This window comes from Vulpes lagopus, chromosome 21 (assembly GCF_018345385.1).
Source record: "Vulpes lagopus strain Blue_001 chromosome 21, ASM1834538v1, whole genome shotgun sequence".
NCBI classification, from domain to species: domain Eukaryota; kingdom Metazoa; phylum Chordata; class Mammalia; order Carnivora; family Canidae; genus Vulpes; species Vulpes lagopus.
Genome location: NC_054844.1, coordinates 20,442,698 through 20,469,794, shown reverse-complemented (window position 1 = coordinate 20,469,794; position 27,097 = coordinate 20,442,698). Strand labels below are relative to the sequence as shown.

At 35.4% G+C, this 27,097-nt stretch overlaps 1 protein-coding gene across 8 annotated transcripts in view; it reads left to right on the top strand.

Moving 5' to 3' along the window:
* ABCC9 (ATP binding cassette subfamily C member 9) overlaps positions 1–27,097 on the top strand; it is a 150,483-nt gene that overhangs the window by 11,644 nt on the left and 111,742 nt on the right. For all 8 annotated transcript variants that reach the window (XM_041736005.1, XM_041736000.1, XM_041736007.1 and 5 more), the window contains 8 exons: positions 2,704–2,825; positions 11,095–11,261; positions 12,278–12,520; positions 14,358–14,552; positions 16,864–17,016; positions 17,649–17,804; positions 21,364–21,498; positions 23,346–23,508. In XM_041736005.1, coding sequence (XP_041591939.1) covers positions 2,704–2,825; positions 11,095–11,261; positions 12,278–12,520; positions 14,358–14,552; positions 16,864–17,016; positions 17,649–17,804; positions 21,364–21,498; positions 23,346–23,508 — 1,334 coding nt within the window. The remainder of the gene's footprint in view (positions 1–2,703; positions 2,826–11,094; positions 11,262–12,277; positions 12,521–14,357; positions 14,553–16,863; positions 17,017–17,648; positions 17,805–21,363; positions 21,499–23,345; positions 23,509–27,097) is intronic.

The window sequence follows — 27,097 nt, the reverse complement described above, 5'->3', positions numbered from 1 at the left end:
CTGCAAGTCATACTCTAAAAATAACAGAGCTTAAGGGAAAGAATAGGGTTGAGACACCACTCAAAACTTGTGCAGCTTTGTAAGTAGACAATTAACAGTATAATAGCAATTCCAATAAAAAGGTTAGCATGGTTAAAAGACACATTGAATCCCTAACAAAGAAATTCCGCAATAAATATAAAACCTTATTGTAGCCGTTGCTTTTTTCATCTACTATATTGTCTTCCTTATTTATTGTCTTCCTTGATGAAGAATGTTTTGTCATTCTTTTTCTAACTTCTTGAATTGACCACATAATTTATTTTTTATAATGTTTTCTTTGAACGTGTGTAAGGTTATAAACTTTCTTCTGGGTTTGGTTTTGACCACGTTTGTTTATAAACCTTGATAGGTAGTATGTTTGTTTTTAAATGTCCTGAATATTAACTCAGTGATTTTTAAATTCTTTCCTTGTCTTAATAGTAAAATAATATTGGAAGGATTTCTTAATTTCCATACTGATGAAATATTTATTTCCTGCTTTTTCTTTTTGACTATTTTGAACTGTTTTTTGGGGGGCAAGTGGGTCCTTTTAAGACCAGCTTTTATGCTATCGTGGTACTTACACATTTTCATTCCCATGTCCATATTAACATTCCAAGTATATCACTGGTCATGTTCCAAATCTCTACATGCAGTTGGCTTATTAGACAACTCCCTTTGCATACTTAACAGACACCTTCATGGTTCGCGTGGCCTTGCTGGAACTTACTAGCTTTCTTTTTCCAATCTGCTTGTCCTCTTAATGTCTTATATGGTTACCCAACATCCACCCAGGCCCCTTGGGAATTATTCTCTATCATTAACTATCACCCTAAGACCCTAGCACTATTAAAGTCCTGTCCATTTTAACAATGAATATTTTCCAGATGTTATATTTTGTCTATGTTTCTGCTGCCAAAGCTTAATTCAGGGTCTGTCATCTCCTGCCTGGCCTATACTCATAGTTGGCCAACTGCTTTTCTTCCTTCTGTCTCTTTCCTCTCCTCAGAGGCACACACTACCTATCAACTCCATCATCCATGCTATTACCAGACTGATTTGCCTAAAGACCCCCAAAATCTGACCATACCACTTACCTATTAAAGTAAGATTAGATTCCAGCTCCTTACCATGACATACAGAGCCTTTCACCATATATCCTATCTCAAACTTTCCATTTGGGACTATTAAACTACTTGGAATTTTGAACATATTACACAGTTTTGTGCTTCTATGTATTTACACATATTATTCTCTTTTTTTAAAGTGCTCTTTTACCATGTTGCTGACTCATGAATTCCCTTTCATATTTCAGTTTCCACTATCAACCATACCTCTTGTGAAGTGTCTTTTCCAAATGCTCCTCTTTTCCCCACTCGCAAACTAGTTACTTTCCTTTTTTTAAAAGATTGTATTTATTCATTTGATACACAGAGAGAGCAAGAGCTCAAGCAGGGGCAGCAGCAGGCAGAGGAACAGGGAGAAGCAGATTCCCCACTGAGCAGGGAGCCTGATCCTAGGACCCTGGGATCATGACCTGAACTTAAGGCAGACACTTAACCAACTGAACCACCCAGGGACCCCAAACTAGTTATATTCTATACCATTTATGTATGAATGTATTTAAGTAATTTGAGAAAATTTAAATGTTTTGTTAGGTGACATTATTAATGTAAATGGAGTTGAGGGTTATCTACTATGTAAATCTGGTTCTGTCATATTTCCAACTCACGTGAAGCTCTCTGTTGCCCTCAGAGTGAAATCTAGTCTCTTTTCAATCATACTCAGTTGCTTGTGCTACCCGGAAACATGTCTGGATCCTCTGCTTGGAACAGTTTTCCACCTTCCTCTTCTGAGCAGCAGTTCTTCATTCTTGGGGCCTCACTTCAGAAGTCGGTTCCTGGGGCACCTGGGTGGCTCAGTGGTTGAGCGTCTGCCTTTGGCTCAGGTCATGATCCCGGAGTCCTGGGATCTAGTCCCCCACTGAGCTTCCTACGAGGAGTCTGCTTCTCCCTCTGCCTATGTCTCTGCCTCTCTCTCTCTGTGTCTCTAATGAGTAAGTAAGTAAATAAATAAAAGAAATTGGCTCCTTCACAAAACCTTCTCTTCTCAGACACTGGCCCCGCATGCACCCACAGTCCCTTCCCCTGAGTGATAATTTCCTATTTCCTATTGCTATCCCAATTGGCTTTGTGACCACAGATGCTGTATCTTGTGTTCACTTTTGCATCCCAACATCTAATAGTGCCTGGACACTGCAAAAACACGTGTATTGAATGAATCAGTGCCAATGGAGAAATCACTTAGGGCCATAAAATTTAGGAAAACTATGAAACTAATAAATGTACTTTTCATATACATTAGAGTTCACTCATCCATTTGGTTGTTTTTACTTGCTTTAGGTGTTATTTTAGCAGTATAGGAGTAGTTACATGTGTGCTCTTGTGAGTATTTAAGATCTTGTTTAGCTGTGGTGCTTACTCCTCTGTGTTGAGATAAATCCTTTTGGCAGAATCATGTATCCCAACGTAGTCTTCCTTTGCATGTTAGCAACTATTACTGCATTCTGTATTTTAAATATCTTATTACTGATAGAAAGTTTTAAAACAAATTAGAAACAAAATGAGAAACTATCTGGACCTACCAGCTCTAGACACTGATACTCTCTACCGCTCTCCATAGACGGCGAGAGTCGCGGCATCTCCACCTCTTCATGCCAGCTGTGATGGGATTTGTTGCCACTACAACATCAATAGTATATTATCATAATATTGAAACATCAAATTTTCCTAAATTACTTTTAGGTAAGTATGATCAAATGTCTCCTCCTTCCCCAGAAGTGTTTTTCTTTCTCCTCCTAGTAAACCTTGTCCCTGGGGGTTGGGACTGGGAAGCATGGGAAAACTGCAATAGTTAATTCTTCTTCTGGTGAATGGAGAGATGAAGATAAATTGAGTGCTCTGGGCTGTGAGCACTCTCTTCCCCCAGGATATCTGTTCTCCACTAAATGCCCCTTATGATGTATCGGTGTGTGGCAGGAGGACTGTGGAGGATGTGCTGGCCCTCTGGCTGGCAGAGGGTGTTGTTTTCTTTAAAATCGAGCCCTTACCCTGTTCTGTGGAGCCTTAGCTCCATGTGTTTCTGCCTTTGGCTTGGGATCCTGAGGCATTTTTTGAAGTCCCCAGCTTTTCACTGATGGGGTGGCAATGTCAGATTCTTCATAGCTTTGCTGCCAACGTTTCAGGGGACTCATGCAGCAGAGTATGCTTCACAGCATGCTGGAAACTGTACTGTCCTGAGAAGCAGTTGTCTTCAAAGCACAACCCCTCACATTTGCTTCATGCCTAACCTTTCCTTTTTCAGCCTCTCTTGCCAATAAGAGGCTATCTCAAATGTTCTAACTTTATTTTTGCCTTATGCTTAAATAATGTCGCTTATCCCAGTTAGTTATATTTAAAACTCTGACCAATCCTTGCATTCCTTGGTGTATACCTTCATAAAGAAAGCTAAAATGAAGGTGTAGAAAATGAATCATGGCTGGGGTTCAAGGGCCTGTAAATATCCTAAAATTGCAGGTAGAGTGGTGTTGTTTGTATGAATGAACAGCTTACAATTTTACAAGGTTCAGAGAGTTCACTTGATTGTTTTTTTAAATAAATTTATTTTTTATTGGTGTTCAATTTACCAACATACAGAATAACACCCAGTGCTCATCCCGTCAAGTGTCCCCCTCAGTGCCCGTCACCCATTCACCCCCACCCCCCGCCGTCCTCCCCTTCCACCACCCCTAGTTCATTTCCCAGAGTCAGGAGTCTTTATGTTCTGTCTCCCTTTCTGATATTTCCCACACATTTCTTCTCCCTTCCCTTATATTCCCTTTCACTATTATGAATGAGACCATATAATGTTTGTCCTTCTCTGATTGACTTACTTCCCTCAGCATAATACCCTCCAGTTCCATCCACGTTGAAGCAAATGGTGGGTATTTGTCGTTTCTAATGGCTGAGTAATATTCCATTGTATACATAGACCACATCTTCTTTATCCATTCATCTTTTGATGGACACCAAGGCTCTTTCCACAATTTGGCTATTGTGGACATTGCTGCTATAAACATCGGGTGCAGGTGTCCCGGCGTTTCATTGCATCTGTATCTTTGGGGTAAATCCCCAACTCACTTGATTGTTAAATGATGAGAGTGACGTTGATTACTGATACAGAAATTTGGAAAAGTAATAATTAAACCACACAAATATTTTATTTGCTCATCCAGAAGACATTGAAATTTCAAATGAATTAGTGGAAAATACTGATTATTTAATTCTTTGTTGCACTGCATTATATGATTGGGCAAAGGCAATCCAGTACAAACAAGTAGTCTGGGTTAAATATTAATTTAAAAGGCTTATCAAAGTCTGAATTATCTTAATAGCTGTTTAGTACAACATGAAAGGCAGGCAGATGTTATCACAAAAATCTTTTTCTGAAGATGCCAAGAAAAAAGAGTGAAATTTTTAGCAGGCAACGGCAAAAAAATATATACCATCAGGAATCCAATATGTTAGACATTTAAGTTTCTGAAAAACTGATGATGAATAAGATACAAGAGTTGTAGGGTGAAAAAGGAAGGGAAATGTGCATTTTGATAATATTTTGAAGGAGACATGATCAGAGTCTGGCTGGGTAATATTTAGATTCTTCAATTTACATTTTATTCTATTTGATCACATTTCTGCATCTTTCCATCCTTCTATCTGTCCATCGGGCTGTCTTATTTTTTGATACATCTTAAAGTAAATTTTAGACATTAATATGCTTCACCTCCTAATTATTTCAGCATGCATATAATTAATCGGAGTTAAATTTTTCTACAGTTCTTTTTGTGAGATAAAATTTACATGCTGTTGGCAAATTGAATTTAAATAAACTATTTTTAAAAATCTACATGCTGAAGTACAGAAATCTTAATTTGCTCAATGTACACACCTGTATAACCCTATCATTTCATAGAACAGTACCATCACCCATGAAAGTTTTCTTGTGTCAACCCTCATTTTCATCTCCACAGAAGGCAAAAATCTAATCTGATTTTTTCCTCACCATAGTTAAGATTTGCCTGTTCTAGAACTTCACATAAATTGAATCATACAGTATAAATTCTTTTGTGTAACACTTCTTTCTCTCCGCATGATTTTTTGGGAGGCTCATCCATAATGCAGTATAGATCAGTATTTTGCTCTTCTAATTGTTGGGTATTATTCCACTGTATAAAGATCCCACAGTTTCCCATTCTCTTGACAATGAGTACCTGGACTGTTTCCAGGTTTTGGTTATTATGAAGAGAAAGCTGGTATAAACATTCATGTGCGGGTCTTTCTGTGGATATATGTTTTTTGTTTGCCTTGAGTAAAATATGTAGAAGTGGAATTGCTGGATCATAAGGTATGTAGGTAAATGTTAATGTTTTGTTTAAGAACCCACAAAATCTTTTCCCAAAGTGGTTTGCTTTACATTCCCAAAGTGATTTAATTTACATACTCACTAATAATGTGCTGGGAGCTCCAGTTTTTCCACATGCTCACCAGCATTTGATGATTTGATCTTTCTAATTTAGCCATGCTGGTGAGTGTGTACTGATAATTCATTGTGGTTTTAATTTGCATTTCCCTGACTGATGATGTTGAACACTTTTTGATAAGTTTATTTAGCCATTTGTTATCTTTGTAAAGTGGCTATATTATATCCTTTGCCCATTTTTTATTGGGTTGTATATTCATTATTCGGTTGCAGGAGTACTTTTTTGTATATGGTAGATACTAGTATGGCATCAGATATATGCTTTGGGAATATTTTCCTTCCAGTCAAGGGCATGCATATTCATTTACATGAATGATATATTTACCTTCATTACATGTAATATTCATTACATGAATAATATATTTACCTTCATTAACAAGGTCTTTTGGTGAGCAGAAGAGTTTAATTTTGATGTAGCGTAATTTATCATTTTTCATGTATAATTATTGTTTTCTGTGCCTTAAGAAGTTTTGCCTCTTCTCAAAATATGTTTCCCTCATATTTTCCTGTTTTTTTTTTTAGCAACTTTATAGTTTTAGTTTTTATTTTTAGGACTGTGACCTGTTTAAAATTAATTGCGTATATGATGTAAGGTTAGTGCCAAGGCTTTTTCCCGAATGGATGTCCATGTGTTTCAGCACCATTTGCGGAATAAACTTTACATTTCTTATTAGATTGCTTTAGGACCTTTGTAAAATATTTGAATCAAATTACCATTTAAGTATGATCTATTTCTACAGTTTCTATTCCGTTGAACTATTTGTGAGTTTTATGAGATTACCATTCTGTTCTGATTACTATTGCTTTGGAGTTCTTGAAATCATATAGTGTACCCACACAACTTGTTTTCTTTGCTTTTCTACCAAAATTGCCTTCGATATTCTAGTTCTTTTGTTGTATATAGTTAGAATCAGGTTGTTAATTTCTACCAAAAAAATCTAGTAGGATTATGATAGGGATTGCACTGAATATCTAGAACAATATATAGTTAGAATCAGGTTGTTAATTTCTACCAAAAAAATCTAGTAGGATTATGATAGGGATTGCACTGAATATCTAGAACAATTTGGAGGAGAATTGACCTCTTAATACTATTGAATTCCACTGTTTGTTCTTCATCTTTTTTATATTCTTTCATTTCCCCAAGCAATGTTTTATATTTTCAGTGTAGAGGTCTTCTATGTCTTGTTAAATTTATTACTAGTTTTTTTTTGTTTTCCCATGGCTATTATAAATAGACTTGTATTTTGAATTTCATTTTCCAGCTGCTTCTGTCATATATATATAAAATACAGTTGATTTTGCCTATTGACCTTATATTTTAAAACCTTGGAAATTTACTTATTACTTCTAATTATTGCTTTGTATATTTCGTGGGATTTTTCTATATATACAAACATATCTGAAAATAAAGACAGTTATATTTATTTTTTAACCTTTATGCTTTTTTTCCACCATATTGCAAATAACTAGGGCTCCAGTAAAATGCAGAATAGATATGGGGAGAGTGAAATCTTTGTCTAATGCCTGATTTTAGGGGAAACAGTCAATATTTCATAATTAATTATAAAGTTAATTATAGGCTTTTCATAGATATCTTTTATCAGGTAAGTAAATTTTCTTCTATTCAAAGCTTTCTCAGAGTTTTTTTTTTAATTTAAAATAATTTTTTTTGTGTGTTTTGTGTTTTTAAAATCATGAATAGATGTTGAATTCTATTAAAGGTTTTTTTCTGCATCCACTAGGACAGCTATATTTTCATTAATGTGCTAAATTAATTGATTGATTTTTCAAATGATAAAGTAACCATGAATTCCTGGGCTATGTTACACGTGATCATTATATATTATCCATGCTATATATTGTTAGATTTTGTTTGCTAAATCTTTTTTAGATCTGTGTTGTGAAGGATATTGGTATGTTATTTTCTTATATATATATTTTTAAAGATTTTATTTATTTAGTCATGAGAGACACACACACACGGAGACAGAGACGTAGGCAGAGGGAGAAGCAGGCTCCCTGCAGGGAACCTGATATGGGACTTATCCCAGGTTTCTGGGACACACCCTGAGCTGGAGGCAGATGCTCAACCACTGAGCCACCCAGACGTCCCTTCTTATAATATCTTTGTCAGGTTGTCATATGCTGGCTTATACCGGCTTCTTAAAATGAGTTGGAAAGTGTTCTCTATCTCTCTGTTTTCTGAAAGACATTGTGTATGACTAATATTATTTCTTCCTTAAATGTTGAATTTATCAGTAAAGTCATCTAGGCCTGGAGTTTTATTTTATTTTATTTTTTAATTTTTATTTATTTATGATAGTTACACACACACACACACACACACACACACACACACACACAGAGACAGGCAGAGGGAGAAGCAGGCTCCATGCACCGGGAGCCCGACGTGGGATTCGATCCTGGGTCTCCAGGATCGCGCCCTGGGCCAAAGGCAGGCGCCAAACCGCTGCGCCACCCAGGGATCCCTACCCTCACTTTTAAGATAGAAACTTGAATAATTGATTTTGGATCTTTTTTCCTAAAATAGATATTTAAAACCATAAAATTTCTTTTAAGTATTGTTTTAGTTGCAATCCGTAAATTTTTAACATATAGTATTTTTATTATAATTTAGTTCAAATACTTTCTAATTTCCCTAGTGATATCTTTTTTAACATGAGGTTAATTAGAACTGTGTTATTTAACTTCCAAATATTTGGAGACTTCTAGATATCTAATTGTATGGAAAGTCTCAAAGTTTACTTTCACAGTCTCTGTCCCTGGTGTTCACACCCTGTATAATCCTCTACTCTTGAATGTGAATGGGACATGGGACTTGTTTCTAGCCAATAGAGTATGACAAAGATGAAGACACCAAATCAGTTGAACTTGAAGCCTGGTGAGACCCTGAAGCAGAGAACCTAAGTGACCCACACCCAGACTCTTGCCTTATGGAAACTGTGAGATAATAAACGTGTGTTGGTAGAAGCTGCTAAACCTTCTATTGCTGCTAATTTGTTTAGCAGCAATAGAAAATCAATAAACTTACTGTTGTTGATTTTTAATTTACTTTTGTTGTGAACAGAGAACATACTTCATGTGATTTCTGTTATTTTAAATTTATTTTTTCTTGTTTTCTAAGGATATAGCCTATGCCAGGACCATGTGCACTTAACAAGAGTATATATTTTGAAGGTGTTTGGATGTATTCTTATAGTATTAAATATTATATGGCCTTATAAATATCAAACAGTTCAAAGTGGTTGATAGCATTCAGATCTTCTAAATATTTATTAGGTACATGTGTATTTTTTAAATTGTTATGTCTGTAAAAAATTGACTTTCTGTCATTATTAAAAGTTTTCAAAGTTTCTGATAATACTCTGTCATTTTTTTCAAGTTTTTATTTGAATTCCCGTTGGTTAACATGCAGTGTAATATTAATTTCAAGTGCACAATTTAGTGATTCAACGCTTATATCCATACCTGGTACTCATCACAAGCACACTCCTTAATCTCCATCACCCTCCTCCCCTCTGGTAACTGTCAGTTTGTTCTCTGTAGTTAAAAGTCTTTTTCTTGGTTTCACTCTCTCTCTCTCTCTCTCTCTCTCTCTCCCCTCCCCGCTCTCTCCCTCTCCCTTTTCCCTTTGCTCATTTGTTTTGTTTCTTAAATTCCACGTATGAATGAAATCATATGGTATTTGTCTTTCTCTGACTGACCTATTTCACGTAGCATAATACTCTCTAGCTCTGTCCATGTCATTGCAAATGGCAAGATTTCATTCTTTTTTGTAACTAATAGTCCATTATATATATATTATTATATGTATAATATAATAATATGTTATAATATAAAATTGTAATATCATAATATCATAATATAATATAATATATAATATATTCCATTATATATGATATATAATACATAATTGAATATATATACATATACATACCACATATTCTTTATCCATTCATCAGTTGGTGGACACTTGGGTTGTTTCCATAATTTGGCTGCTGTAGATAATGCTACTATAAACATCGGGCTCAGTGTGTCCCTTTGGATTAGTATTTTTGATGATAAAACTCTTTGTTTTGAAGTCTATTTTATCTTATACTAATATAGCCACTCTAGATTTCTTGTTTTTACTGTTTTCATTGTATATCTTTCTCCATCTACTAACTTTCAATCTGTTTTTTTATATTTGAGACAAATCTCTTTTTTTTTTAAAGATTTTATTTATTTACTTGAGAGAGAGAGAGAGAGAGAGAGAGAATGTGAGCAGGATGAGGAGCAGAGGGGAAAGGGAGAGAGAGAGAATCCCAAGCAGACTCTGTGCTGAGCAAAGCGCCTGACGCGGGGTTCAGTCACAGGACCCAGAGATCACGATGTGAGCCAAAATCAATAGTCAGATGCTTACCAGCTAAGCCACCCAGGCACTCCAAGACAAATCTCTTTAGGTAGCATGTAGTTGCATGTAGTTTGGTCTTTTTTCCCCCTCTAAATCTATTCTGACATTTCCTGTTTTATGCTAGAATAAGATAGATGATGAGCTTATATGTCAATGTTCAGTTCTTTTTCACTAAGGAAGCTGTGACCACCTTTAAACTTCAGTAACTGTGATGTCTTGTCCAATGGATTGTCTGATATATGTTCCAGGTTTCTTCTTTCTCATCCCATATTCATTTGTACTACCTTTATTTAAAGTTTGAAGTATATTGGACCTTTGATTTCTAGGAAAGTGCCTTTCTCATACCTCCTGTAAAACGCTGACTGTAGTTATGAAATGGTATAGATGCTTACCTTTCTCATCCCACTACTTAAGGTCTGGCTTTATTCTGTAGGATCATTGTTCTTCACTTTGTGGAGTCATGTAGTATTTTAAACCATTTGGGTGAGAAGAGTTACTTACTACGTGAATGCTGATCTGTATAGCAGAAACCCCATTCTATAGCTAATATGCACTCCATAATAATTCCAGGGTAATACCATTAGACATATCCCTGGAAGCTGCAGCACACTAACCCATTGGATAGGTGATGCAGATAACTTGTGAATTCTTCATGTAATATAATCACGACTTCTTCTTCTTCTTCTTCTTCTTCTTCTTCTTCTTCTTCTTCTTCTTCTTTTATTTTTTAAATAATCGGGGCTTCTTAAAGAAAAATACCAGGAGACAGAGTCTACAGAATTACATATGAGTCCTGGAGTGTAGGTTATTCCTATTTAGATGTCTTTTTACATCTGTCGATCTATTACAGAGTGGAAGCACTAGCATTTTAAAGTTATTACCACATCTTCAGTTTAAAACTCCAAAAGTGCATGAAGCATATATGTTGTTTTCTTAAAAAATAAAATAATGTGGAAATAAAATATTTAAAATTAACTTTGTTTTTAAAAAGCATTATATTTATGTTGAAATTTCAGTGAAGTTAGAAGAAATATAAGGAAAAGATTGCATCTTTTTCCTTTTCCTTTTTATTTTTCCAGCCCTATTTCTGTATTGGGTAATGGCCTTTATTACAAAAACCATAAAATTGGTCAAGTACTGGCAGTCCGGTTGGGGAGTATCAGACTTGCGTTTCTGCATTACTGGCATGATGGTCATCTTGAATGGACTCCTCATGGCTGTGGAGATCAATGTAATTCGGGTCAGAGTAGGTATCTAATCATTTTTATTTAATTAATAGAATTCAAAACCCCAATAATTCAAGATTTTAGTCAACTAGAAATCAGTATTCAAGAGGATGAGCAAATATATATCATCTATGTGTATAAAAGTTGAACTAATCACTAAGTTTCAGGCCATTAGTGTTCCAGAAATCTTGATATAACCCTAGAATCTATTTATTAATCTGTAAATATTGACTGATTGTTATGTGCCAAATATTATGCTCAGTTCATATTATAGATGTAATTGTTTTTATCAGGAAATTCCATCATCTATGATTTGTACCAAGCATACCTATCTATATTAGGCAAACTACTGTGTTCCTAGAAATTTCAAAATGAAAAGAAGATAATACCTTTGCTCCTTTCACTTATGAAGAAACTTCTACAGAGATAACTGGCTATATCCAGAGTCACATGGTCAAGACTCGTGCCTGGTCTGTGATTATAAACCTGTTGTGTTTTGCATCACATAATGCTGTTATGTTGTATGACATATTTGTGAATGATTTTTCAGTATTAATTTTCTAATAGAGCACTTTGTTTGCTCTTAATGGCAAGTTACAAGCTGCAAGGAATAGTGGAGAACAGTTAGTGAACATTAGCCAAACCACAAATTATCAGGGAGTGACTCAATAATAGTGTCAACACATTTAAAAAATCTAAATAATGTAAAAATCTTTATTTAGTTGACCCTATCACAGGATACCATGAAAGACTGGTTCCTAGTAATAACTATCTTTTAAAGACATAATCTGTTTTTTAGAATTGTCCCTATGTGGATTAAACATGAAATTCTGGCATTTACTATTTAACATAGACACAACTGAAGGGAAATATTTCAAAAATTTTTTTGAATATAATAAAATAAAAATTTAAGAGAAATGTAAAATAAACATTCTGTCCTCCTGAAATGAAAATGTAGAAAAAATTAAAATTTTATTTTAATATGTGGAAAAAGAATTGGGTTAATTATTATTCTGTGGAATTTTTCTTGCCACAGAGATATGTATTCTTCATGAATCCTCAGAAAGTAAAGCCTCCTGAAGACCTCCAGGATCTGGGTGTGAGATTTCTTCAGCCATTTGTGAATTTATTGTCAAAAGCAACATACTGGTGGATGAACACACTTATCATATCTGCTCATAAAAAGCCTATTGATCTGAAAGCAATTGGAAAATTACCAATAGCAATGAGGGCAGTAACAAATTATGTTTGCCTGAAAGATGCATATGAAGAGCAAAAGGTAATTTAGTATCAGTTTTTCATGTCCATAGTTGTAGAAAATGGTTCGATTAAATATAAAGACAGTAAGCTTAAATATCTTTGGTTAAGGAAGAGCAGATTTTCTTTGTATGACTTTCCCAGTAATTTTGAGTCATCTGAATTGTTCCACTGTGCATGTATCAGAAGAGCCAATGAAATAAAGTTATATTGTGTTAATTGCCCAATTCATACATGAGGAGGGATAGGGGGAACACTAATTTTTTTCTGGAACCTACTAGAAAGTAAAAATTAAACTCAATGGTCATGTATATCTAATCCTTGTTACCATATAATGTTAACAACTCATGGAATTGTTTTTTTCAAGTATCTTTTCAATAATTTTGTTATATAAAAGTAAAATAGATCATATCACTAATAACCACATTTAAGAAACTAAAATCCTTAAATTAGTTATTGACGAAAATTTGGAGTCTGTATTCCAAACTTGAGAAACTGAATTACATAAAGCTATGTATCATATATCATATATCATCCTATATGTCTGCCAAAATTGATTTCTTCTGGTATTTTGAGCATTTATAATTGATCTTAAAACTCTTAAATATGAGAGTCTTTGGATATTTTGAATTTATCTTGTTATCATTCTGTATAGTCATATGTGCTATCCACAGTGGTAGATGTAATTTATATGGCAGTCATCTACATATATTGTAATTGAAATTATTAGTATTAACAACTTTGGAAAAGTGTAGGGTATGGTGAATCAGAGTTTTTGTCTGTTCTAAATCAAGACAACAATGCATTTATGGTAAATGATGAAAATGAGCTCTGTTTTGTGTCAAAATAATGTGTGTTATGAAATTAATATTGCAGGAAATGTTACTGCAAATGAACCTGAGTCATCTCTTTGGTTTCACCTCTGGGAAAAGTATTGCATAATATATTTAAAACATCTTTGCTAAAGTAAAGATTAGCAATATAGCCTAAACATAGTTCAAGTGCTCTGAGTACTCTTTATAACACAATTCAGCTTGAACTTAGTGCATTAATATCTTGTATTAATAAACTTTTTGAAATAATCAAATTATTCATCTAATAGGGAATCAAATATGAAACACAAATTTTATTCCATTGAGTTGGCTTCTTTGCCACAATGAAAAACTTTATCCACCTCTCTAGACTTAATTATGATTATTTGTTCAGGTCTTAAAATCCTTTCAAAAAACAACTACAGATGTGTGAAAGCATGAGTTGGCTTAAGTGCATATGCCGTTCTTCATTTTTGCATTTCTTTATCAAATAACTAGAAAACATAAGTTTAACACAACTTTAAAAAGTGCTGACTACTATTATTGGAGATGGGAAATACTTGGAAGAGAAACAATTTGAAGTTGGGGTTATCTGTTTTATTTAGCTCGTAGTAAATATCTTATGATCTAGTAACTCCAGAAATCTTGACTAGTCTTTCACATATGACTATAACCTTGAATTTTGTACTTTACTATCTTTTCCATCCAATGGTATTTGGTAATATTAATGACGTATACACATTTTCCAAATTAAAAATAATTAAAATTAATTTTAATTTGATCTTAAGAATTTTGGGTTATCCTTTGGCAGCTAAAAATAATGCAAAGTGTTTGAAAATCTGGCCTATTTACTCCTCATTTTATCCTATTAAAAGACATTTAGTAGCTACTCTTTGCATAGAATGCAAGGATATAGTTTATGCATACTATACTTAACACTTAGAAACTTAAAATATCATCAGAAATATCAGAATAATTGCCATAGTTGCTGAGATTAATTGCTGTGCTAGTAGTTTTATTTTGGTTCATTTGTTTTTCTTCTTTCAGAAAAAAGTAGCAGATCATCCAAACCGGACTCCATCTATCTGGCTAGCAATGTATAGAGCTTTTGGGCGACCAATTCTACTTAGTAGCACATTCCGTTATCTTGCAGACTTACTGGGTTTTGCCGGACCTCTCTGTATTTCTGGAATAGTTCAGCGTGTGAATGAAACCCAGAATGGGACAAATAACACAACAGGAGTAAGTTTGTGGTTGTTTTTGAAAGGAAATACATTATTGGCAGATTTCATGTAATCGTTACATTTAATGTAACTATTAAATGTGGTTCTTTGAAGAGTTCAAACAGGCTTATTTACAGAGAATTGAATGCATTTGAAAGCAAAGAAAACAATAATTTTCCTTGTAGAGAAAATCATGTGTTTATGTATTCATTGAATGGATCTGTTCAACAAAATTATTTCTCAGATTCAGAGCTTATAAATATTTAATAATTACTATGCACCAGAAGCCAGGCTCAGAAATTTCACATTGATTTTCTTTGATCTTTTTAGCAACCCTTCAAAGAATCTTCATGCATAAGTACATGAGGGTTGGCTGAGTCACTTTTTTTTTTAGAGGCCTGTGACCAATTACATTAGCAATGTGACTTGTAACATGTAAATTTTTCTTTTCTTGTATGATAAAAGCCATCACTTTGTTTCATATATATATATGAAATATTCCTTCTCAGAATATATATATATTCTGATTCTGAGGCTCAGGTTACACAGACCTCTGCCACAGAGAGGCACAGCTAGAAAGAGATAGCCAAGTTCCAGATACAGGTCTTTTAATTGCTCTTGCTGCACTGGCTGAGTGTACCTTTTCAGATCCCAGCTGTCCCTCTCTGTAACCACTGCTTTCAGGCAGAAGTCGTGCCATTTCAGTTCCATTTCATCTAGCTACAGCTAGCTGTCATTTCCTTTTTAAAGAACTTCAAGCTCTTTTCTAGAGTATGTCTAATGGAGATTAAATAGATGACATTTAAGCTAAAGTTTGGGCTTGTTTAGAATGTAATGCTTTTGTCTATATGCTAACCCATGATCCCTTCTTGTCAAGGAGGTATCTTAGAATAAAGTGCATGCTTTTGAAAGATATATATATTATATATATACTTCTATTTGCTGTTATTAAGAAAGTCTCAAGTCTTATCATGAACCTCCTAGTTTCTAAGAGCTGATTTCCTTAGGTTCACAGATAGAAACTCTAATCTAGAAGCATCAGTTTCCCTTTTCTATTCTCTCAATCTGATTTCCTATCCTTTTTTCCTCACCTATTACAATTTCATGCATTCTCAAGGCCTACATTAAATGCCACCTCCTCAGTGAAGCTTTTCTGATTGTTCTGGCTGGAACTTGACTCTCCTTTGTACTCTCCAACATGTTGTTTATTTCACCTTGGCACTAGCTATAAATGTTCCTTATAATGAAGCATGTTATTTATGGCCATGCTTATCTTTCTAGGTGGTAATCTCTTTCAACAGAAGAACTATGAACTGTTCATATCTGTGTTCACAATGTATAGCTCAGTCACTTGCACATATTGGTGCTCAATTATTATTGAAGTGAACCAGATATTTTCACCATTGAATGCATTTTTGTGATGTTTTGTCCCTACTAGCCTGATTATATTCCACTAATTCCACATAGAATTTTTCTGTCATCCCTCTCCCTTTCACATATTAACCACACGCTTTTCTGAGAAGGAGCAGAACTTACACATTTTTGTGTATCCCCATGAAAGAAGAGGAAGGGACCTGAAATAGAATTTAATGGATCTAAACCTTAAAAATGGAGATTGTCCAGATTGACACAATGTACTTATTTAAGTGTTACTTTTCCCTCACTTCTAACCAAGATACCACATACTATTGGTACAAACAAAAAGCAATCAGTTTTGTATTTCCCTATGATGACTTCACTCATATTCCTGCTGAAATGATTTCATAAGTTATGTTTTGTTACTGGAAGTGTCAGCGTGGGTGAAATTAATAGCCACATTACATATTTTATAATTTATAATTTATTTTGTTAATATAAATTAAGATACATGAGAATTAGAGTAAGTCAATTATGTAGAATTATTTTAAATTTGTAAAGCTATAGAAATTGTATTTTTGTTTCATTGGTCTTGCTGACCATCAATGTGGTTTCTACTTCTAAATTACAGTCTAAATTAACTTTAATCTTCAGTTACTACTTCTCAATTTATCTTTGCAGAAAATATACTCAAATTTTTAAAAATTAAAATGTACCTTTTTTCCCTAATCAGGCATTTCCAGCAATCTAAATGATCAGTTTGGGATTTTATGCATTAAACTAGTTTGAATTTGTATCTGTGGACATAATGAAGAAAAGCCAAAATTGCCTTGCTGTGGCTCATTCCACTGCTGTATTATAAAGACATTGAGTTTTTATATTTAAAAATCATATATCATTTAATAAATGTGAACTGTACACCTGGCATATTGAAAAGACCAGGTTTAATTTATGTCTTTTTCTTTTGGGACAAGATTTCAGAAACCCTTTCATCAAAGGAATTTCTTGAAAATGCTTATGTACTAGCAGTTCTTCTTTTCCTGGCCCTTATCCTGCAAAGGACATTTTTACAGGCTTCCTACTATGTAACCATAGAGACTGGCATTAACCTCCGTGGAGCTCTGCTGGTATGTAAAAGCTTTGAATGATCTTTGTTTTTTGAAAATGCAATATGCCATCCAATGAGAGGAGGATAGTGGAGTCAATTTTGTTTTTCATTCTGTTTTTACTTTCGTACTTCAACACTTCTAGAAGCTACTTAATAAAATAAACAGAGCTAATTAGTAAACCCACTGAATTTTTAAAAGCTTTTGTAGTAATTAGAAAACTTTTGGGGTACCTGGGTGGCTCAGTCGGTTAAGCTTCTGACTCTGCATCTCAGCTCAAATCTTGATATAAGGGATGTGTGTTCAAACCTTGGGTTGAGCTCCACACTGGGTGTGTAGCCTACTTAAAAAAAAAAGAAAGAAAACTTTTGAGAATTTACATTATTTATCTTTGTTTCAGTTTGTTCTAGAGGTTATGTTTAAAATTGAATATTCATTTTGATTGTATCACCAGAAAATTAAATTTGTATGTAGTTGAGGACTGAAAGTAACTATGCTAAAATGAAGATAGTGGTTGACTTAAGAAGATGGTATTCTGTTTTTTTTTTCTTTTTTCTCCAGAAAAATTTAAAATGTCATCTTTTCAATAAAAGTGCATAGAGTGTTGATTAATTTTAGAGCTTCAGGTACTTTTTTGTTTGTTTGTTTTGCAGGCCATGATATACAATAAAATCCTTAGGCTGTCTACATCTAATTTATCCATGGGAGAGATGACCCTGGGACAGATTAATAACTTGGTTGCCATTGAAACCAATCAACTTATGTGGTTCTTGTTCCTGTGTCCCAATCTATGGGCAATGCCTGTTCAGGTAAATCAATATATAAAATATTCTCATTTGCAGAGGAAACAAAACAAAAGGAGTATGAGATATTTAGCTCAATAAAGGGTAAACTTTTTGAATATGCTAGGTTATTGTACCCTTTTTAAAGAAGAGAAAGCTGAGACTCAGAAATACTCTGATATAGGTTAAGAAAGGGGTTTGGAATTCTACCTCTTAGGTTCAAGTATTTGCTCTATTGGTTTGTGTTGTGCCCCAGATTGCGAATCCTAGAAAACCACCAAGGAGCCGACACTGATGCAAACACACGAGGGGTTATTTACAAGCTCAAGCTTGGGTCCAAGTATACCCGACACAGTGGAGCAGGGACTTGGACCCTGAAGGGGGTTACAGCTGGGTTTTTATGGGCTGGTCTAGGGAATTTTCAGAAGGGGTGGAGGAATTTCTTAAGCTCTGTTTTCATTCCAATATGGGACTTTCTGTCTCTGTCAAGGGCGTTCTGAGCTCTGTTTTCATTCTGATATGGGACTCTCTGTCAAGAGTGTTCTGCAGTTTTTCCTGTAAATTTCAGCTCTTATTCACAGGGGCCTGAGATGGCTATACTTGTGCTAACGCTAAACTTGAGGTGGAATGGCCTTAATTTTCTCGGCCTCCACTTTTCCCCCTCTCAGAGGAACCTAAGGAAGGATCCAATCATGGGTCCAGGCTGGTCTCAGTAACAAGGTCCACTGGTTGGTATTGCTGTCTGAGTACCATGACCTGAACTGCATTGACTCTGTGTTTGACAAAAGCAACTAATTTAGCGGAGTACATGAGAACGATGCAGACTTAGCTTTAGGGGATTGTCCTTGTCTGGTTGGCCTTTCCATTCTGGAACAAAGTCCTTGAGAATGGCGTGTGGGTCAGCTGGCTGGACATGGGTGTAGTGGACCCAGGGAGTAATCCCTTCGACCTTGAGAGTGGTGGGAGTGGTCAGGATCACGATGTAGGGTCCCTTCCAGCGAGGTTGAAGTGTCTGGTATTGGTATCTCCGGACCCACCCCGTCACCTGGTCGATATCGATGGGGGTCAGGGGTGGCCCGGTTTTGTAGAGGGCTTTCAGCTTAGGCCATACCTGTTCATGGGCTCTTTGTAACATTTGGAGGGAGAAAAGAAATTGGTTATCATCAAATTCAGCAAGCACCTCAGGTTTTAAATTGGGGATAATAGATGGAGGAAGACTGAACATGATTTTGTAGAGGGTAAGTCCCATCTTATATGGGAAGTTCCTCACCCTATATAGGGCAAAGGGGAGGAGAATCACCCAGTCCCTGCCAGTCTCCAGGGCTAATTTAGTTAAAGTCTCCTTTAATGTTCTGTTTATCTTCTCTACCTGTCCTGAGCTTTGGGGCCTATATGCACAATGTAATTTCCAATCTGCCCCAAATACTAGTGCCACTCCCTGTTTTACCTTAGAGATGAATCCTGGTCTGTTGTCTGATCCAATTCTAACAGGAAAACCATACCTTGGTAAGATGTCTTCCAGCAGTTTCTTGGTCATGATCTGTGCTGTTTCATGTTTGGTGGGAAATGCCTCTGTTCATCCTGAAAAAGTATCTATAAACACTAGTAAATACCGGTATCTGAATTTTCCAGGTTTTCCCTCAGTGAAGTCCACTTCCCAGTAGGCTCCTGGGCGGTCCCCCCAGAACAGGGTGCCTGGGTTAGATCCATGGGCGGTGGCATTAGTTAACTAGTTAACAAGTCCCTGCTTCGCTGTGTCGGGTATACTTGGACCCAAGCTCGAGCTTGTAAATAAACCCTCATGTGTTTGCATTGGTGTCGGCTCTTTGGTGGTTTTCTCAGATTTGCAATCTTGGGCACAAGTTTGCAAATGTGTTTAAATCCTCAAAGCATCAGCTTCCTTAACTTTAAAATGAGAGTGATAATAGTATCTGCCTTGTAGAAGTGTTGGAATTGGCAGGACTAAATAAGTTAATATGTGTAGCACATTCAGTGTAGTGCCTAGCATTTCACGGGCATTCAGTAGTTGTTAGTTTTTATCATTATTGACCAAATTCAGGCAAGTCACAGAGCCAAGACTTGCCCCCTTTCATTTTGACAGACTCTCTTATGGCATTTCTGAAGTAGAGCAATTTTTGTATTCCATCCCATAATTTCAATAGCTGACGTATTCTAAAATGTCACACTTTATTAGGTGATAGGAACACTAACAAGCTGGAGGGCAGTTTCGCTATTTTTTATGGAAAATAATATTTTAGAAAAGATGTGGGTTTTCCCCCCTAATTGGGTAAAATCACAAAAGAAGTATTTTCAGCCCTTTTCTCTATGTGATGCTGAATATTTTTAGTTATCTCAAGTTTTGCATCCTGTAGAGTTTAAAATGTAGATCTTACTAAATCCACTTGATCACCTATGTCCCTGTGTACCAAGTGTATTGAAATGCATACAATAGTAAATAAGATATAGTAGTTTGAAAATTTGTCTTTTTAGTTTTAAATGGAAATCCAAGTCAAATAAAAGTGTATATCATGCACAGTGCATGACACAAAGTAAAACTTAAAATATGCTTGGTTTCATTTTATCAATATGTACTTATATACAGGTCAAGGCTGCTTACATGATATAATTTAAAATGCACCAAAAATCCCAGGCTGCTTCTGGTTGACTGTATCATGAGTGTCGTTAAAGAAGCTTTCATTTTAATTGGAATCCCTAAAAAGCCTAATTGGTTAGGCAGTAAATATGTGCACTTGCCTCTAAAAGGCCACTGTTAGTTGTTATCATTGGCATACACACAAGGGTTAAATGCTTTTACTGCATGTGTGTAGTTAATTAGTTGTCATTTTTAGCCATGATAAACTGAGCTACTGGAGGAAAAAAGTGGGGAAAGAAGATTGCAGGGTCAAATCTTTTAAGTTTTTAAAGGAAGAAGAAGAAAGTGACAAACCAGAGATGGTTGGTTTACATGATTCAGCTCTAGGTTTTGGGAAATAAATTTAAAAAAGAAAGTGAGGTATGAAATACCACCAACTTTAGCTTCTTCACAATTTTAATGAAGCTTAGCCTCTTGTCATCAAGTGACTTCTGGGACATTGAGGATGTGAGGAGCTCAGATTATGCATTTAACCTACAAACAACCATCCAGTGCTCACTTACATTATGATGCTGCCTCCTGCTTTCTATCCTTCCTGCCTGGAAGAGCTAGTACAATTCCATGACAATATGGAATGTCAGTTAACATTGTCAAGCGGGTGATAACATTGTCAAGAAAAATTTCCTGTCCTTTTGTAAATGTGAAGACTATGTTAGAAGGTCAGAAGCATCAGGGGACCAGTCTGAAGCATCATGCAGTAAATTGGTTTGACACCAGTTGTACAGATCATCAGACTAAAAATAAATTCCTACTACTTAGCATTCCTCAAATAAAACATAGTAAAATCCAACAGTTCTTAGTTGAGTTGACTTCCAAATAAATATACTTATTAATTAATAATTAAGAACTACTACATTTTCACCATATTTCCTTTCATGCAGTCGTCCCCACACTCCTATTCATTTTCCCTTTTCCATATGTTTTCCTTTATAGATCATAATGGGAGTGATTCTGCTGTATAATTTACTTGGATCGAGCGCATTGGTTGGCGCAGCTGTCATTGTGCTCCTCGCGCCAATTCAGTACTTCATCGCTACAAAGTTGGCAGAGGCTCAGAAAAGCACTCTTGTAAGTTAACATCCTTTGGAAGCTTGATTAGGAAAATCTAGTAAGCTTTTTTATTTTTAAAATAATAGGAAATTAATACATGCCACTCAGAATCACTTGGAAATTATCATATTTCCTTTCAACTCTTAGGTAGCAAATGTGTATTTTCTGTGTTGCAAAAACACTTTTTAAAAGTGGACTTCAAATGAATGACTTGATGATCTTAGACTCAAAACACCAGAGTCACAAATCCTAATGTTTTTAAGTGCCATGAGGGATGAGACGTTGGATCTTCTTGTAGATCACTTGTCTAGAGAATACACCTAAGTGTGTTTTGAGTGCATTGGATGCTAATTATTGACATAGGATAAATATATCAAAGAACAAATAAAGCATCGGGTTTGCTGCTTCTGAAGTTAAATTTCCCTAAAATTGACTCAAACCATGTGATGATCTATGAAATTACACAGAAATATTTCAGTGGCAGCTGCTCTGGCTATGTTTATGGTCCACTTGGCAAACAAGGAAAAGCCCAATTATTGATCCTTTCTGGCTTCAGTGTGCCATGAAATCATTTTATTGGACCCAAGAATTAGCTTCTTTTAAGGAAATATTGACAAATAATAAAATTGTTGGCAGCATGTTTGGAAATACACTTTGATTAAATATGAGCAAGGCTGTCTGTAAATCAGGCGTGACATGTAGGGATGCTGCCCCTGACAGAATTATTTCCCAAGTTGGTTTCTTCTGTGAAAAGCAAGTTGCATGTGCAGGTGGTTTTTATCACTTGTTTTTCTGCTGCTCCCGGTGAGGTTACTCATTATTTCTGTCTGAACCATCTCCCTATCTTTACTTCAGGACGTGAATAGAGAGGTGAGGAAGAGGGCCACAGAGTGGAGACATGACAATCCTCAGACATCTGTCTCTCATTTAGCTCGTCATACAGTATTCATTGACTCATGTAACAATCATCTGGTAGGCACTCAAGACCCTGTAGAGACCAAAAGATGAACAAAAACTGAGCCATTTGCTATTTTTGCTTCCTCCTACCTGTCTTTTGGCCAGTTGTGCTGCTCCTTTTGATAGTTTATGGGTCATAATGTACCTTACTGATAATTCTTACACTTGGTAGTAGTGGAAGTTGCAACAGTTGAGTAAAATCTCTTTTCAGTTGATCCAAATTCTTAGCAATTAGTACATCTAATTTAGGTCTTAGACCAGAGCTTATGAAGAAGTATGTAGAAATCTTTTGAAGTTAAAGGTAATAGCCTTGGTTTCAGTAAGTGTATTATGAAGATGCAATGTGAACACATACAGTGGGAACATACACAACCCTCACATTCCCAAATAATAAGCAAACTAACTTTTTTTTTTACATTCATTGTTCTCTCTTCTAAGTGTGAGTGATAGTGCTGAGGAGAGAATAAAATGAGTTAGATGTTAGAAGGAGCCACTGGAAGTTTCTGTATCATTTCCCTAAATGTCTATATATACAGTCTGTAGACATTATTCAAGGAAATCATGTGAAACTTTAAGAAACTGCTTTTATTTAACCCAAAGTGACAGAAGCGTAAGAATTTTTAGGTGGAAAGAGATCTGAGGCCATTTCATTCAACTCTTCATTTTAGAGTTGGAAGGAGAAAACACAGAAAGTTTGCCTCCTTCCTTCCACGGGATCTCACAGCCACAACCAGTGGCAGAGCCAGGCAGAAATCAAGATCTGTTTCATTCCTGTGTGATATATGTATATATGTATATACATTTATATATATAGTCCAGCCTCTTTGATTCACTTGTATGTGGCGTGCATACAAATTCTGCACAGAGAAATATGCAAAAAAATTTTTAAAAAATTCTTTGTTTTATAGGATTATTCTACTGAGAGACTGAAGAAAACAAATGAAATATTGAAAGGCATCAAACTTCTAAAGTTGTATGCCTGGGAGCACATCTTTTGCAAAAGTGTAGAAGAAACAAGAATGAAAGAACTATCCAGTCTCAAAACCTTTGCACTTTATACATCACTCTCCAGTAAGTTGCCATTGCTCTAAGGACCACCAAAAAACATGTGATGTGGCCTGTTCAGTTTAGGTTGTGCCCCCTGAGACATTCTACTTATCCTAGGAAGCCCATTTACTTTCTACATAGGTGAGGTGTTATCCAATAGCCATTACCCACATGAGCCTATGTTTAAATTTAAATTAAAGTGCAGGGTTGGCATAGGCTTAGAGTCAGGTAAACCTGAATTTGTTTCCTTATAAAATGTGTGCTTTTGAAGAAAAAAAAAAAGATGTGTACTTTTGTCATGTTACTTTGCATCTGAAATCCTTGGTTTCTTCATCTGTAAAATGGGGATGGAGATGAGCATAGTACCTGTAATTGAGACTGTCACATCAGTTACCATTGGGATGAATAGTGGGTTTTCAGTAAAAATTTGTTAAGTTGATTTAGCCATATTACTATTGAGTTCTTATCCTCAAAGATCTTCCAAAATAATCTGTAGTTGTCTTAGATAGTTATCTATCTGGGAGTTTATAATATTACATTTTCTTGAAGATTATGCTTAAAATGCTAATTTTGAAAATTGAGAAGAAATGTCAATAATTCCAAGTGAAAGAAGTTTCGAGAACTTTTAAATACGGAGCACTTTTATCTTCAGCTATAATTTTATAAAGTAATTGTTTTAAAAACTGTTTTTCCCCCTCAGAGTGACACTGAGTACTCTCAAGAATAATTAAGTTTATGTTAGTACAATTCTTACAAACTTAGCCAAACTACTCCCACTAACATTTGATTTGGTTTGTGTGTCAGTTTTACTTATCTTTATTGTTCCCAAGACTTTGAACAAACTAAAATTTTGGAGGTTTATATATTGTTTCCTCTCGAATTCTAAACTACCTTAGTTCTTAGAGATTATAAAATACTTCTTTTGTAAAATAGATTTGGAGAAAGTATTTGGTTTGTATAGCTCATTTATTCTAGTCCTAAGGCCTGATGCATTAGAAATGAAATGGGAGGAAGATTTATCTTCCATCTTGGCACCACTGCTAATATGGTATCCAAATGCTAGAAGATGGAAAGATTGGTATCCATTTGTTTATATAGTAGTACTCTAAGCTGGGACCCTGATGGAGGAATGCATATTTCTCTGTGCAGTGGACTAAAATACTCATAAGAAGGATGGGTGCATCCAGAAATAATGACAATAAAGATATATTGAGATACTCAGCCAGTTATTGCCATAAGTGGCTTTACACATACCATCTCATTTAACCCTCCCAACATCCAATGATTTAGATTCTACTATTAATTCCATTTTAGATATTAAAAGACTGAGGTGGAGAGAGCTTAAGGAACTTGAATTTCCCTTAAATCATTCACTTAATAAATCACAGAAATGGATTGTTAATCCAGTTTGTCTGCCTCCAGACGTGAGATTTAGTTGGTTTTTGAAAGTCGGATATAAAAAGAGAGAAAACAGAGGAGGCCATAATGGGGGAGAAAAACAAGAAATCATGATGGTAAAAATACAGAGTCATGTATTTATGATGGTCAGCAGGAATTCTTGAGTCAATTGTGTAAAATTCCAGTTGGACCACTTGTAAGACTTATGATCTGATTAAGTACAGTGTTCTTGGTGATTCAGAGCATGAACTATGGGAGTTGCATAGAGCTGGCTATTAATCCCAGCTCTGCCTCTTCTTGGCACTGTGGCCTTGACCAAGTCATTTATATCCTCCAAACCTCCATATCTTAGTCTGTAACATGAGGTGATAATAATGTCTACCATGTAGGACTATAGGGAAGATTAAAATAATAAATGATACAAATGCTGATAAAATTGTTGATTCTATTCTATCCACTATGTCAAATGCTTCAGAACTCATTATCTCATATAAAGCACCTGGCAAATGGTCTAGTGCTCACTAACCTCTGTCAGTTTCCTCATCTAAAATTGGTGTAATAATAATAAATCATTACCACAGGTGTATTGTGAGAATCAAATGAGGCAGTGAATGTGACACTGTTTAGTAACTGTTAAAAGTATTCTATAAATAGAAGTGCCTGGATGGCTCAGTTGGTTAAGCATCTGACCCTTGATCTCAGCTCAGCTCTTGATCTCAGGATCCTGAGTTCAAGTCCTGAACTGGGCTCCACACTGGGCATGGAGCCTACCTAAAAACAAACAAACAAACAAATAAATGAATCATATATATATATATATATATATACACATATATATATAAAATAAACATATGCATCTTATAAATGGTATTTGTAGAGCACCACAAGAAGATAAAAATAATGAAAGAAAAAAATCAACATTTATAACAATAACAGAGTGGTTACTGTTGAGGCTTAGAGGGCAAGCTGACCTGAAATGAAGTCCTGCCTCAGTAACTTGTCAGCTCTCGAGCCTTGGTCAGTATTTGGGGGGAGTCTCCGTTTTCTCATCAGGAAGCTGGGAAGTATTAAGAGTATCTTGGGGAATTAAATAAGATAATGTGTGCAAAGTGTTTAGAAAAGTATCTGAAACATAAAAGTGCTCAATCAGTGATAATCTGAAAATATTGTAAAACAAAGTTAAACAGGACACTTACTAGTAGAATTGAAGATCCATCTTTACATTTATGAATCAGTGTTCTTGCCAGTTGAGATAATATCTGGGTGGGGGCGGGGGGAAGAGAAATTCTGTAATTTCCTAGCTTCCATTGCCAAATCGTCATGTACTATTTATGGATTTAATCCACTGGTAAGAGGCAAAAAGACAGTATCATATTTTTTTTGTCTTCACTTTGATAGAATTTTATATGGAGAAGTGAAAAGAACATACAGCTTTGAGACCAGAAAGTTCTGGGTTTGAATCCAAGCTCTATCACCTCTTAGTTTGGAATCTTGCATGCTACTCACCCTTCATAAGCTGCTTCCTCATTATTGTGTAGAATAGTTGTGGTCATTAAATATGAGAATGTATGGAAAGTATTCTTATTGTATCTCAGTTATTGTGGTGTGTTAGTGCAGAGCAAGGTGGTGGTGAGCAGTCCGAGAGGCCTGACTACATTGGTTTGAATCCCAGCTGTGTGAACCGAAGCTTCTTGTTCGCATCTTTATAATGGGATTAGGAAGAGTACCCGCTATAATACTTGGTGCAGATTGCTATATAAATGGTTTTCAGTCAAATAGCAGTTGCTCTTGTTCCTCTTCATCAAGGGGAGATTACCTATTCAAAGTCGTTGATTATAAAATTAAGTATAAATAATGATGAGGGGAAAAGAAAGAAATACACTTAAAGAATGGAGTGACAATAGCCACAGAAAAGAGGTGGCAGCGGAAACATAGCTCCTCATCTGTGTTGTTAGGAAGCTCAAGGCAGTGTTCGGATTCCCAGTATTGTATAAGAATTCGGATTTGATAACCAAGCCATACCTGGACCTGCAAAGGCACAATCTGATTCTGCACATAATGGTCAGGGTAATTCATGAGAATAAATCATGAAGACTGATGATGATTTTTGGATGGATTCTCTCCTGCATGTCAAGTAAACAAGGTTCCAGCTTCCACTCTGTTACCAATTCACTTAGTCGTTTACTCCTCAGTCCCTAGAATTCTATGGTTTACG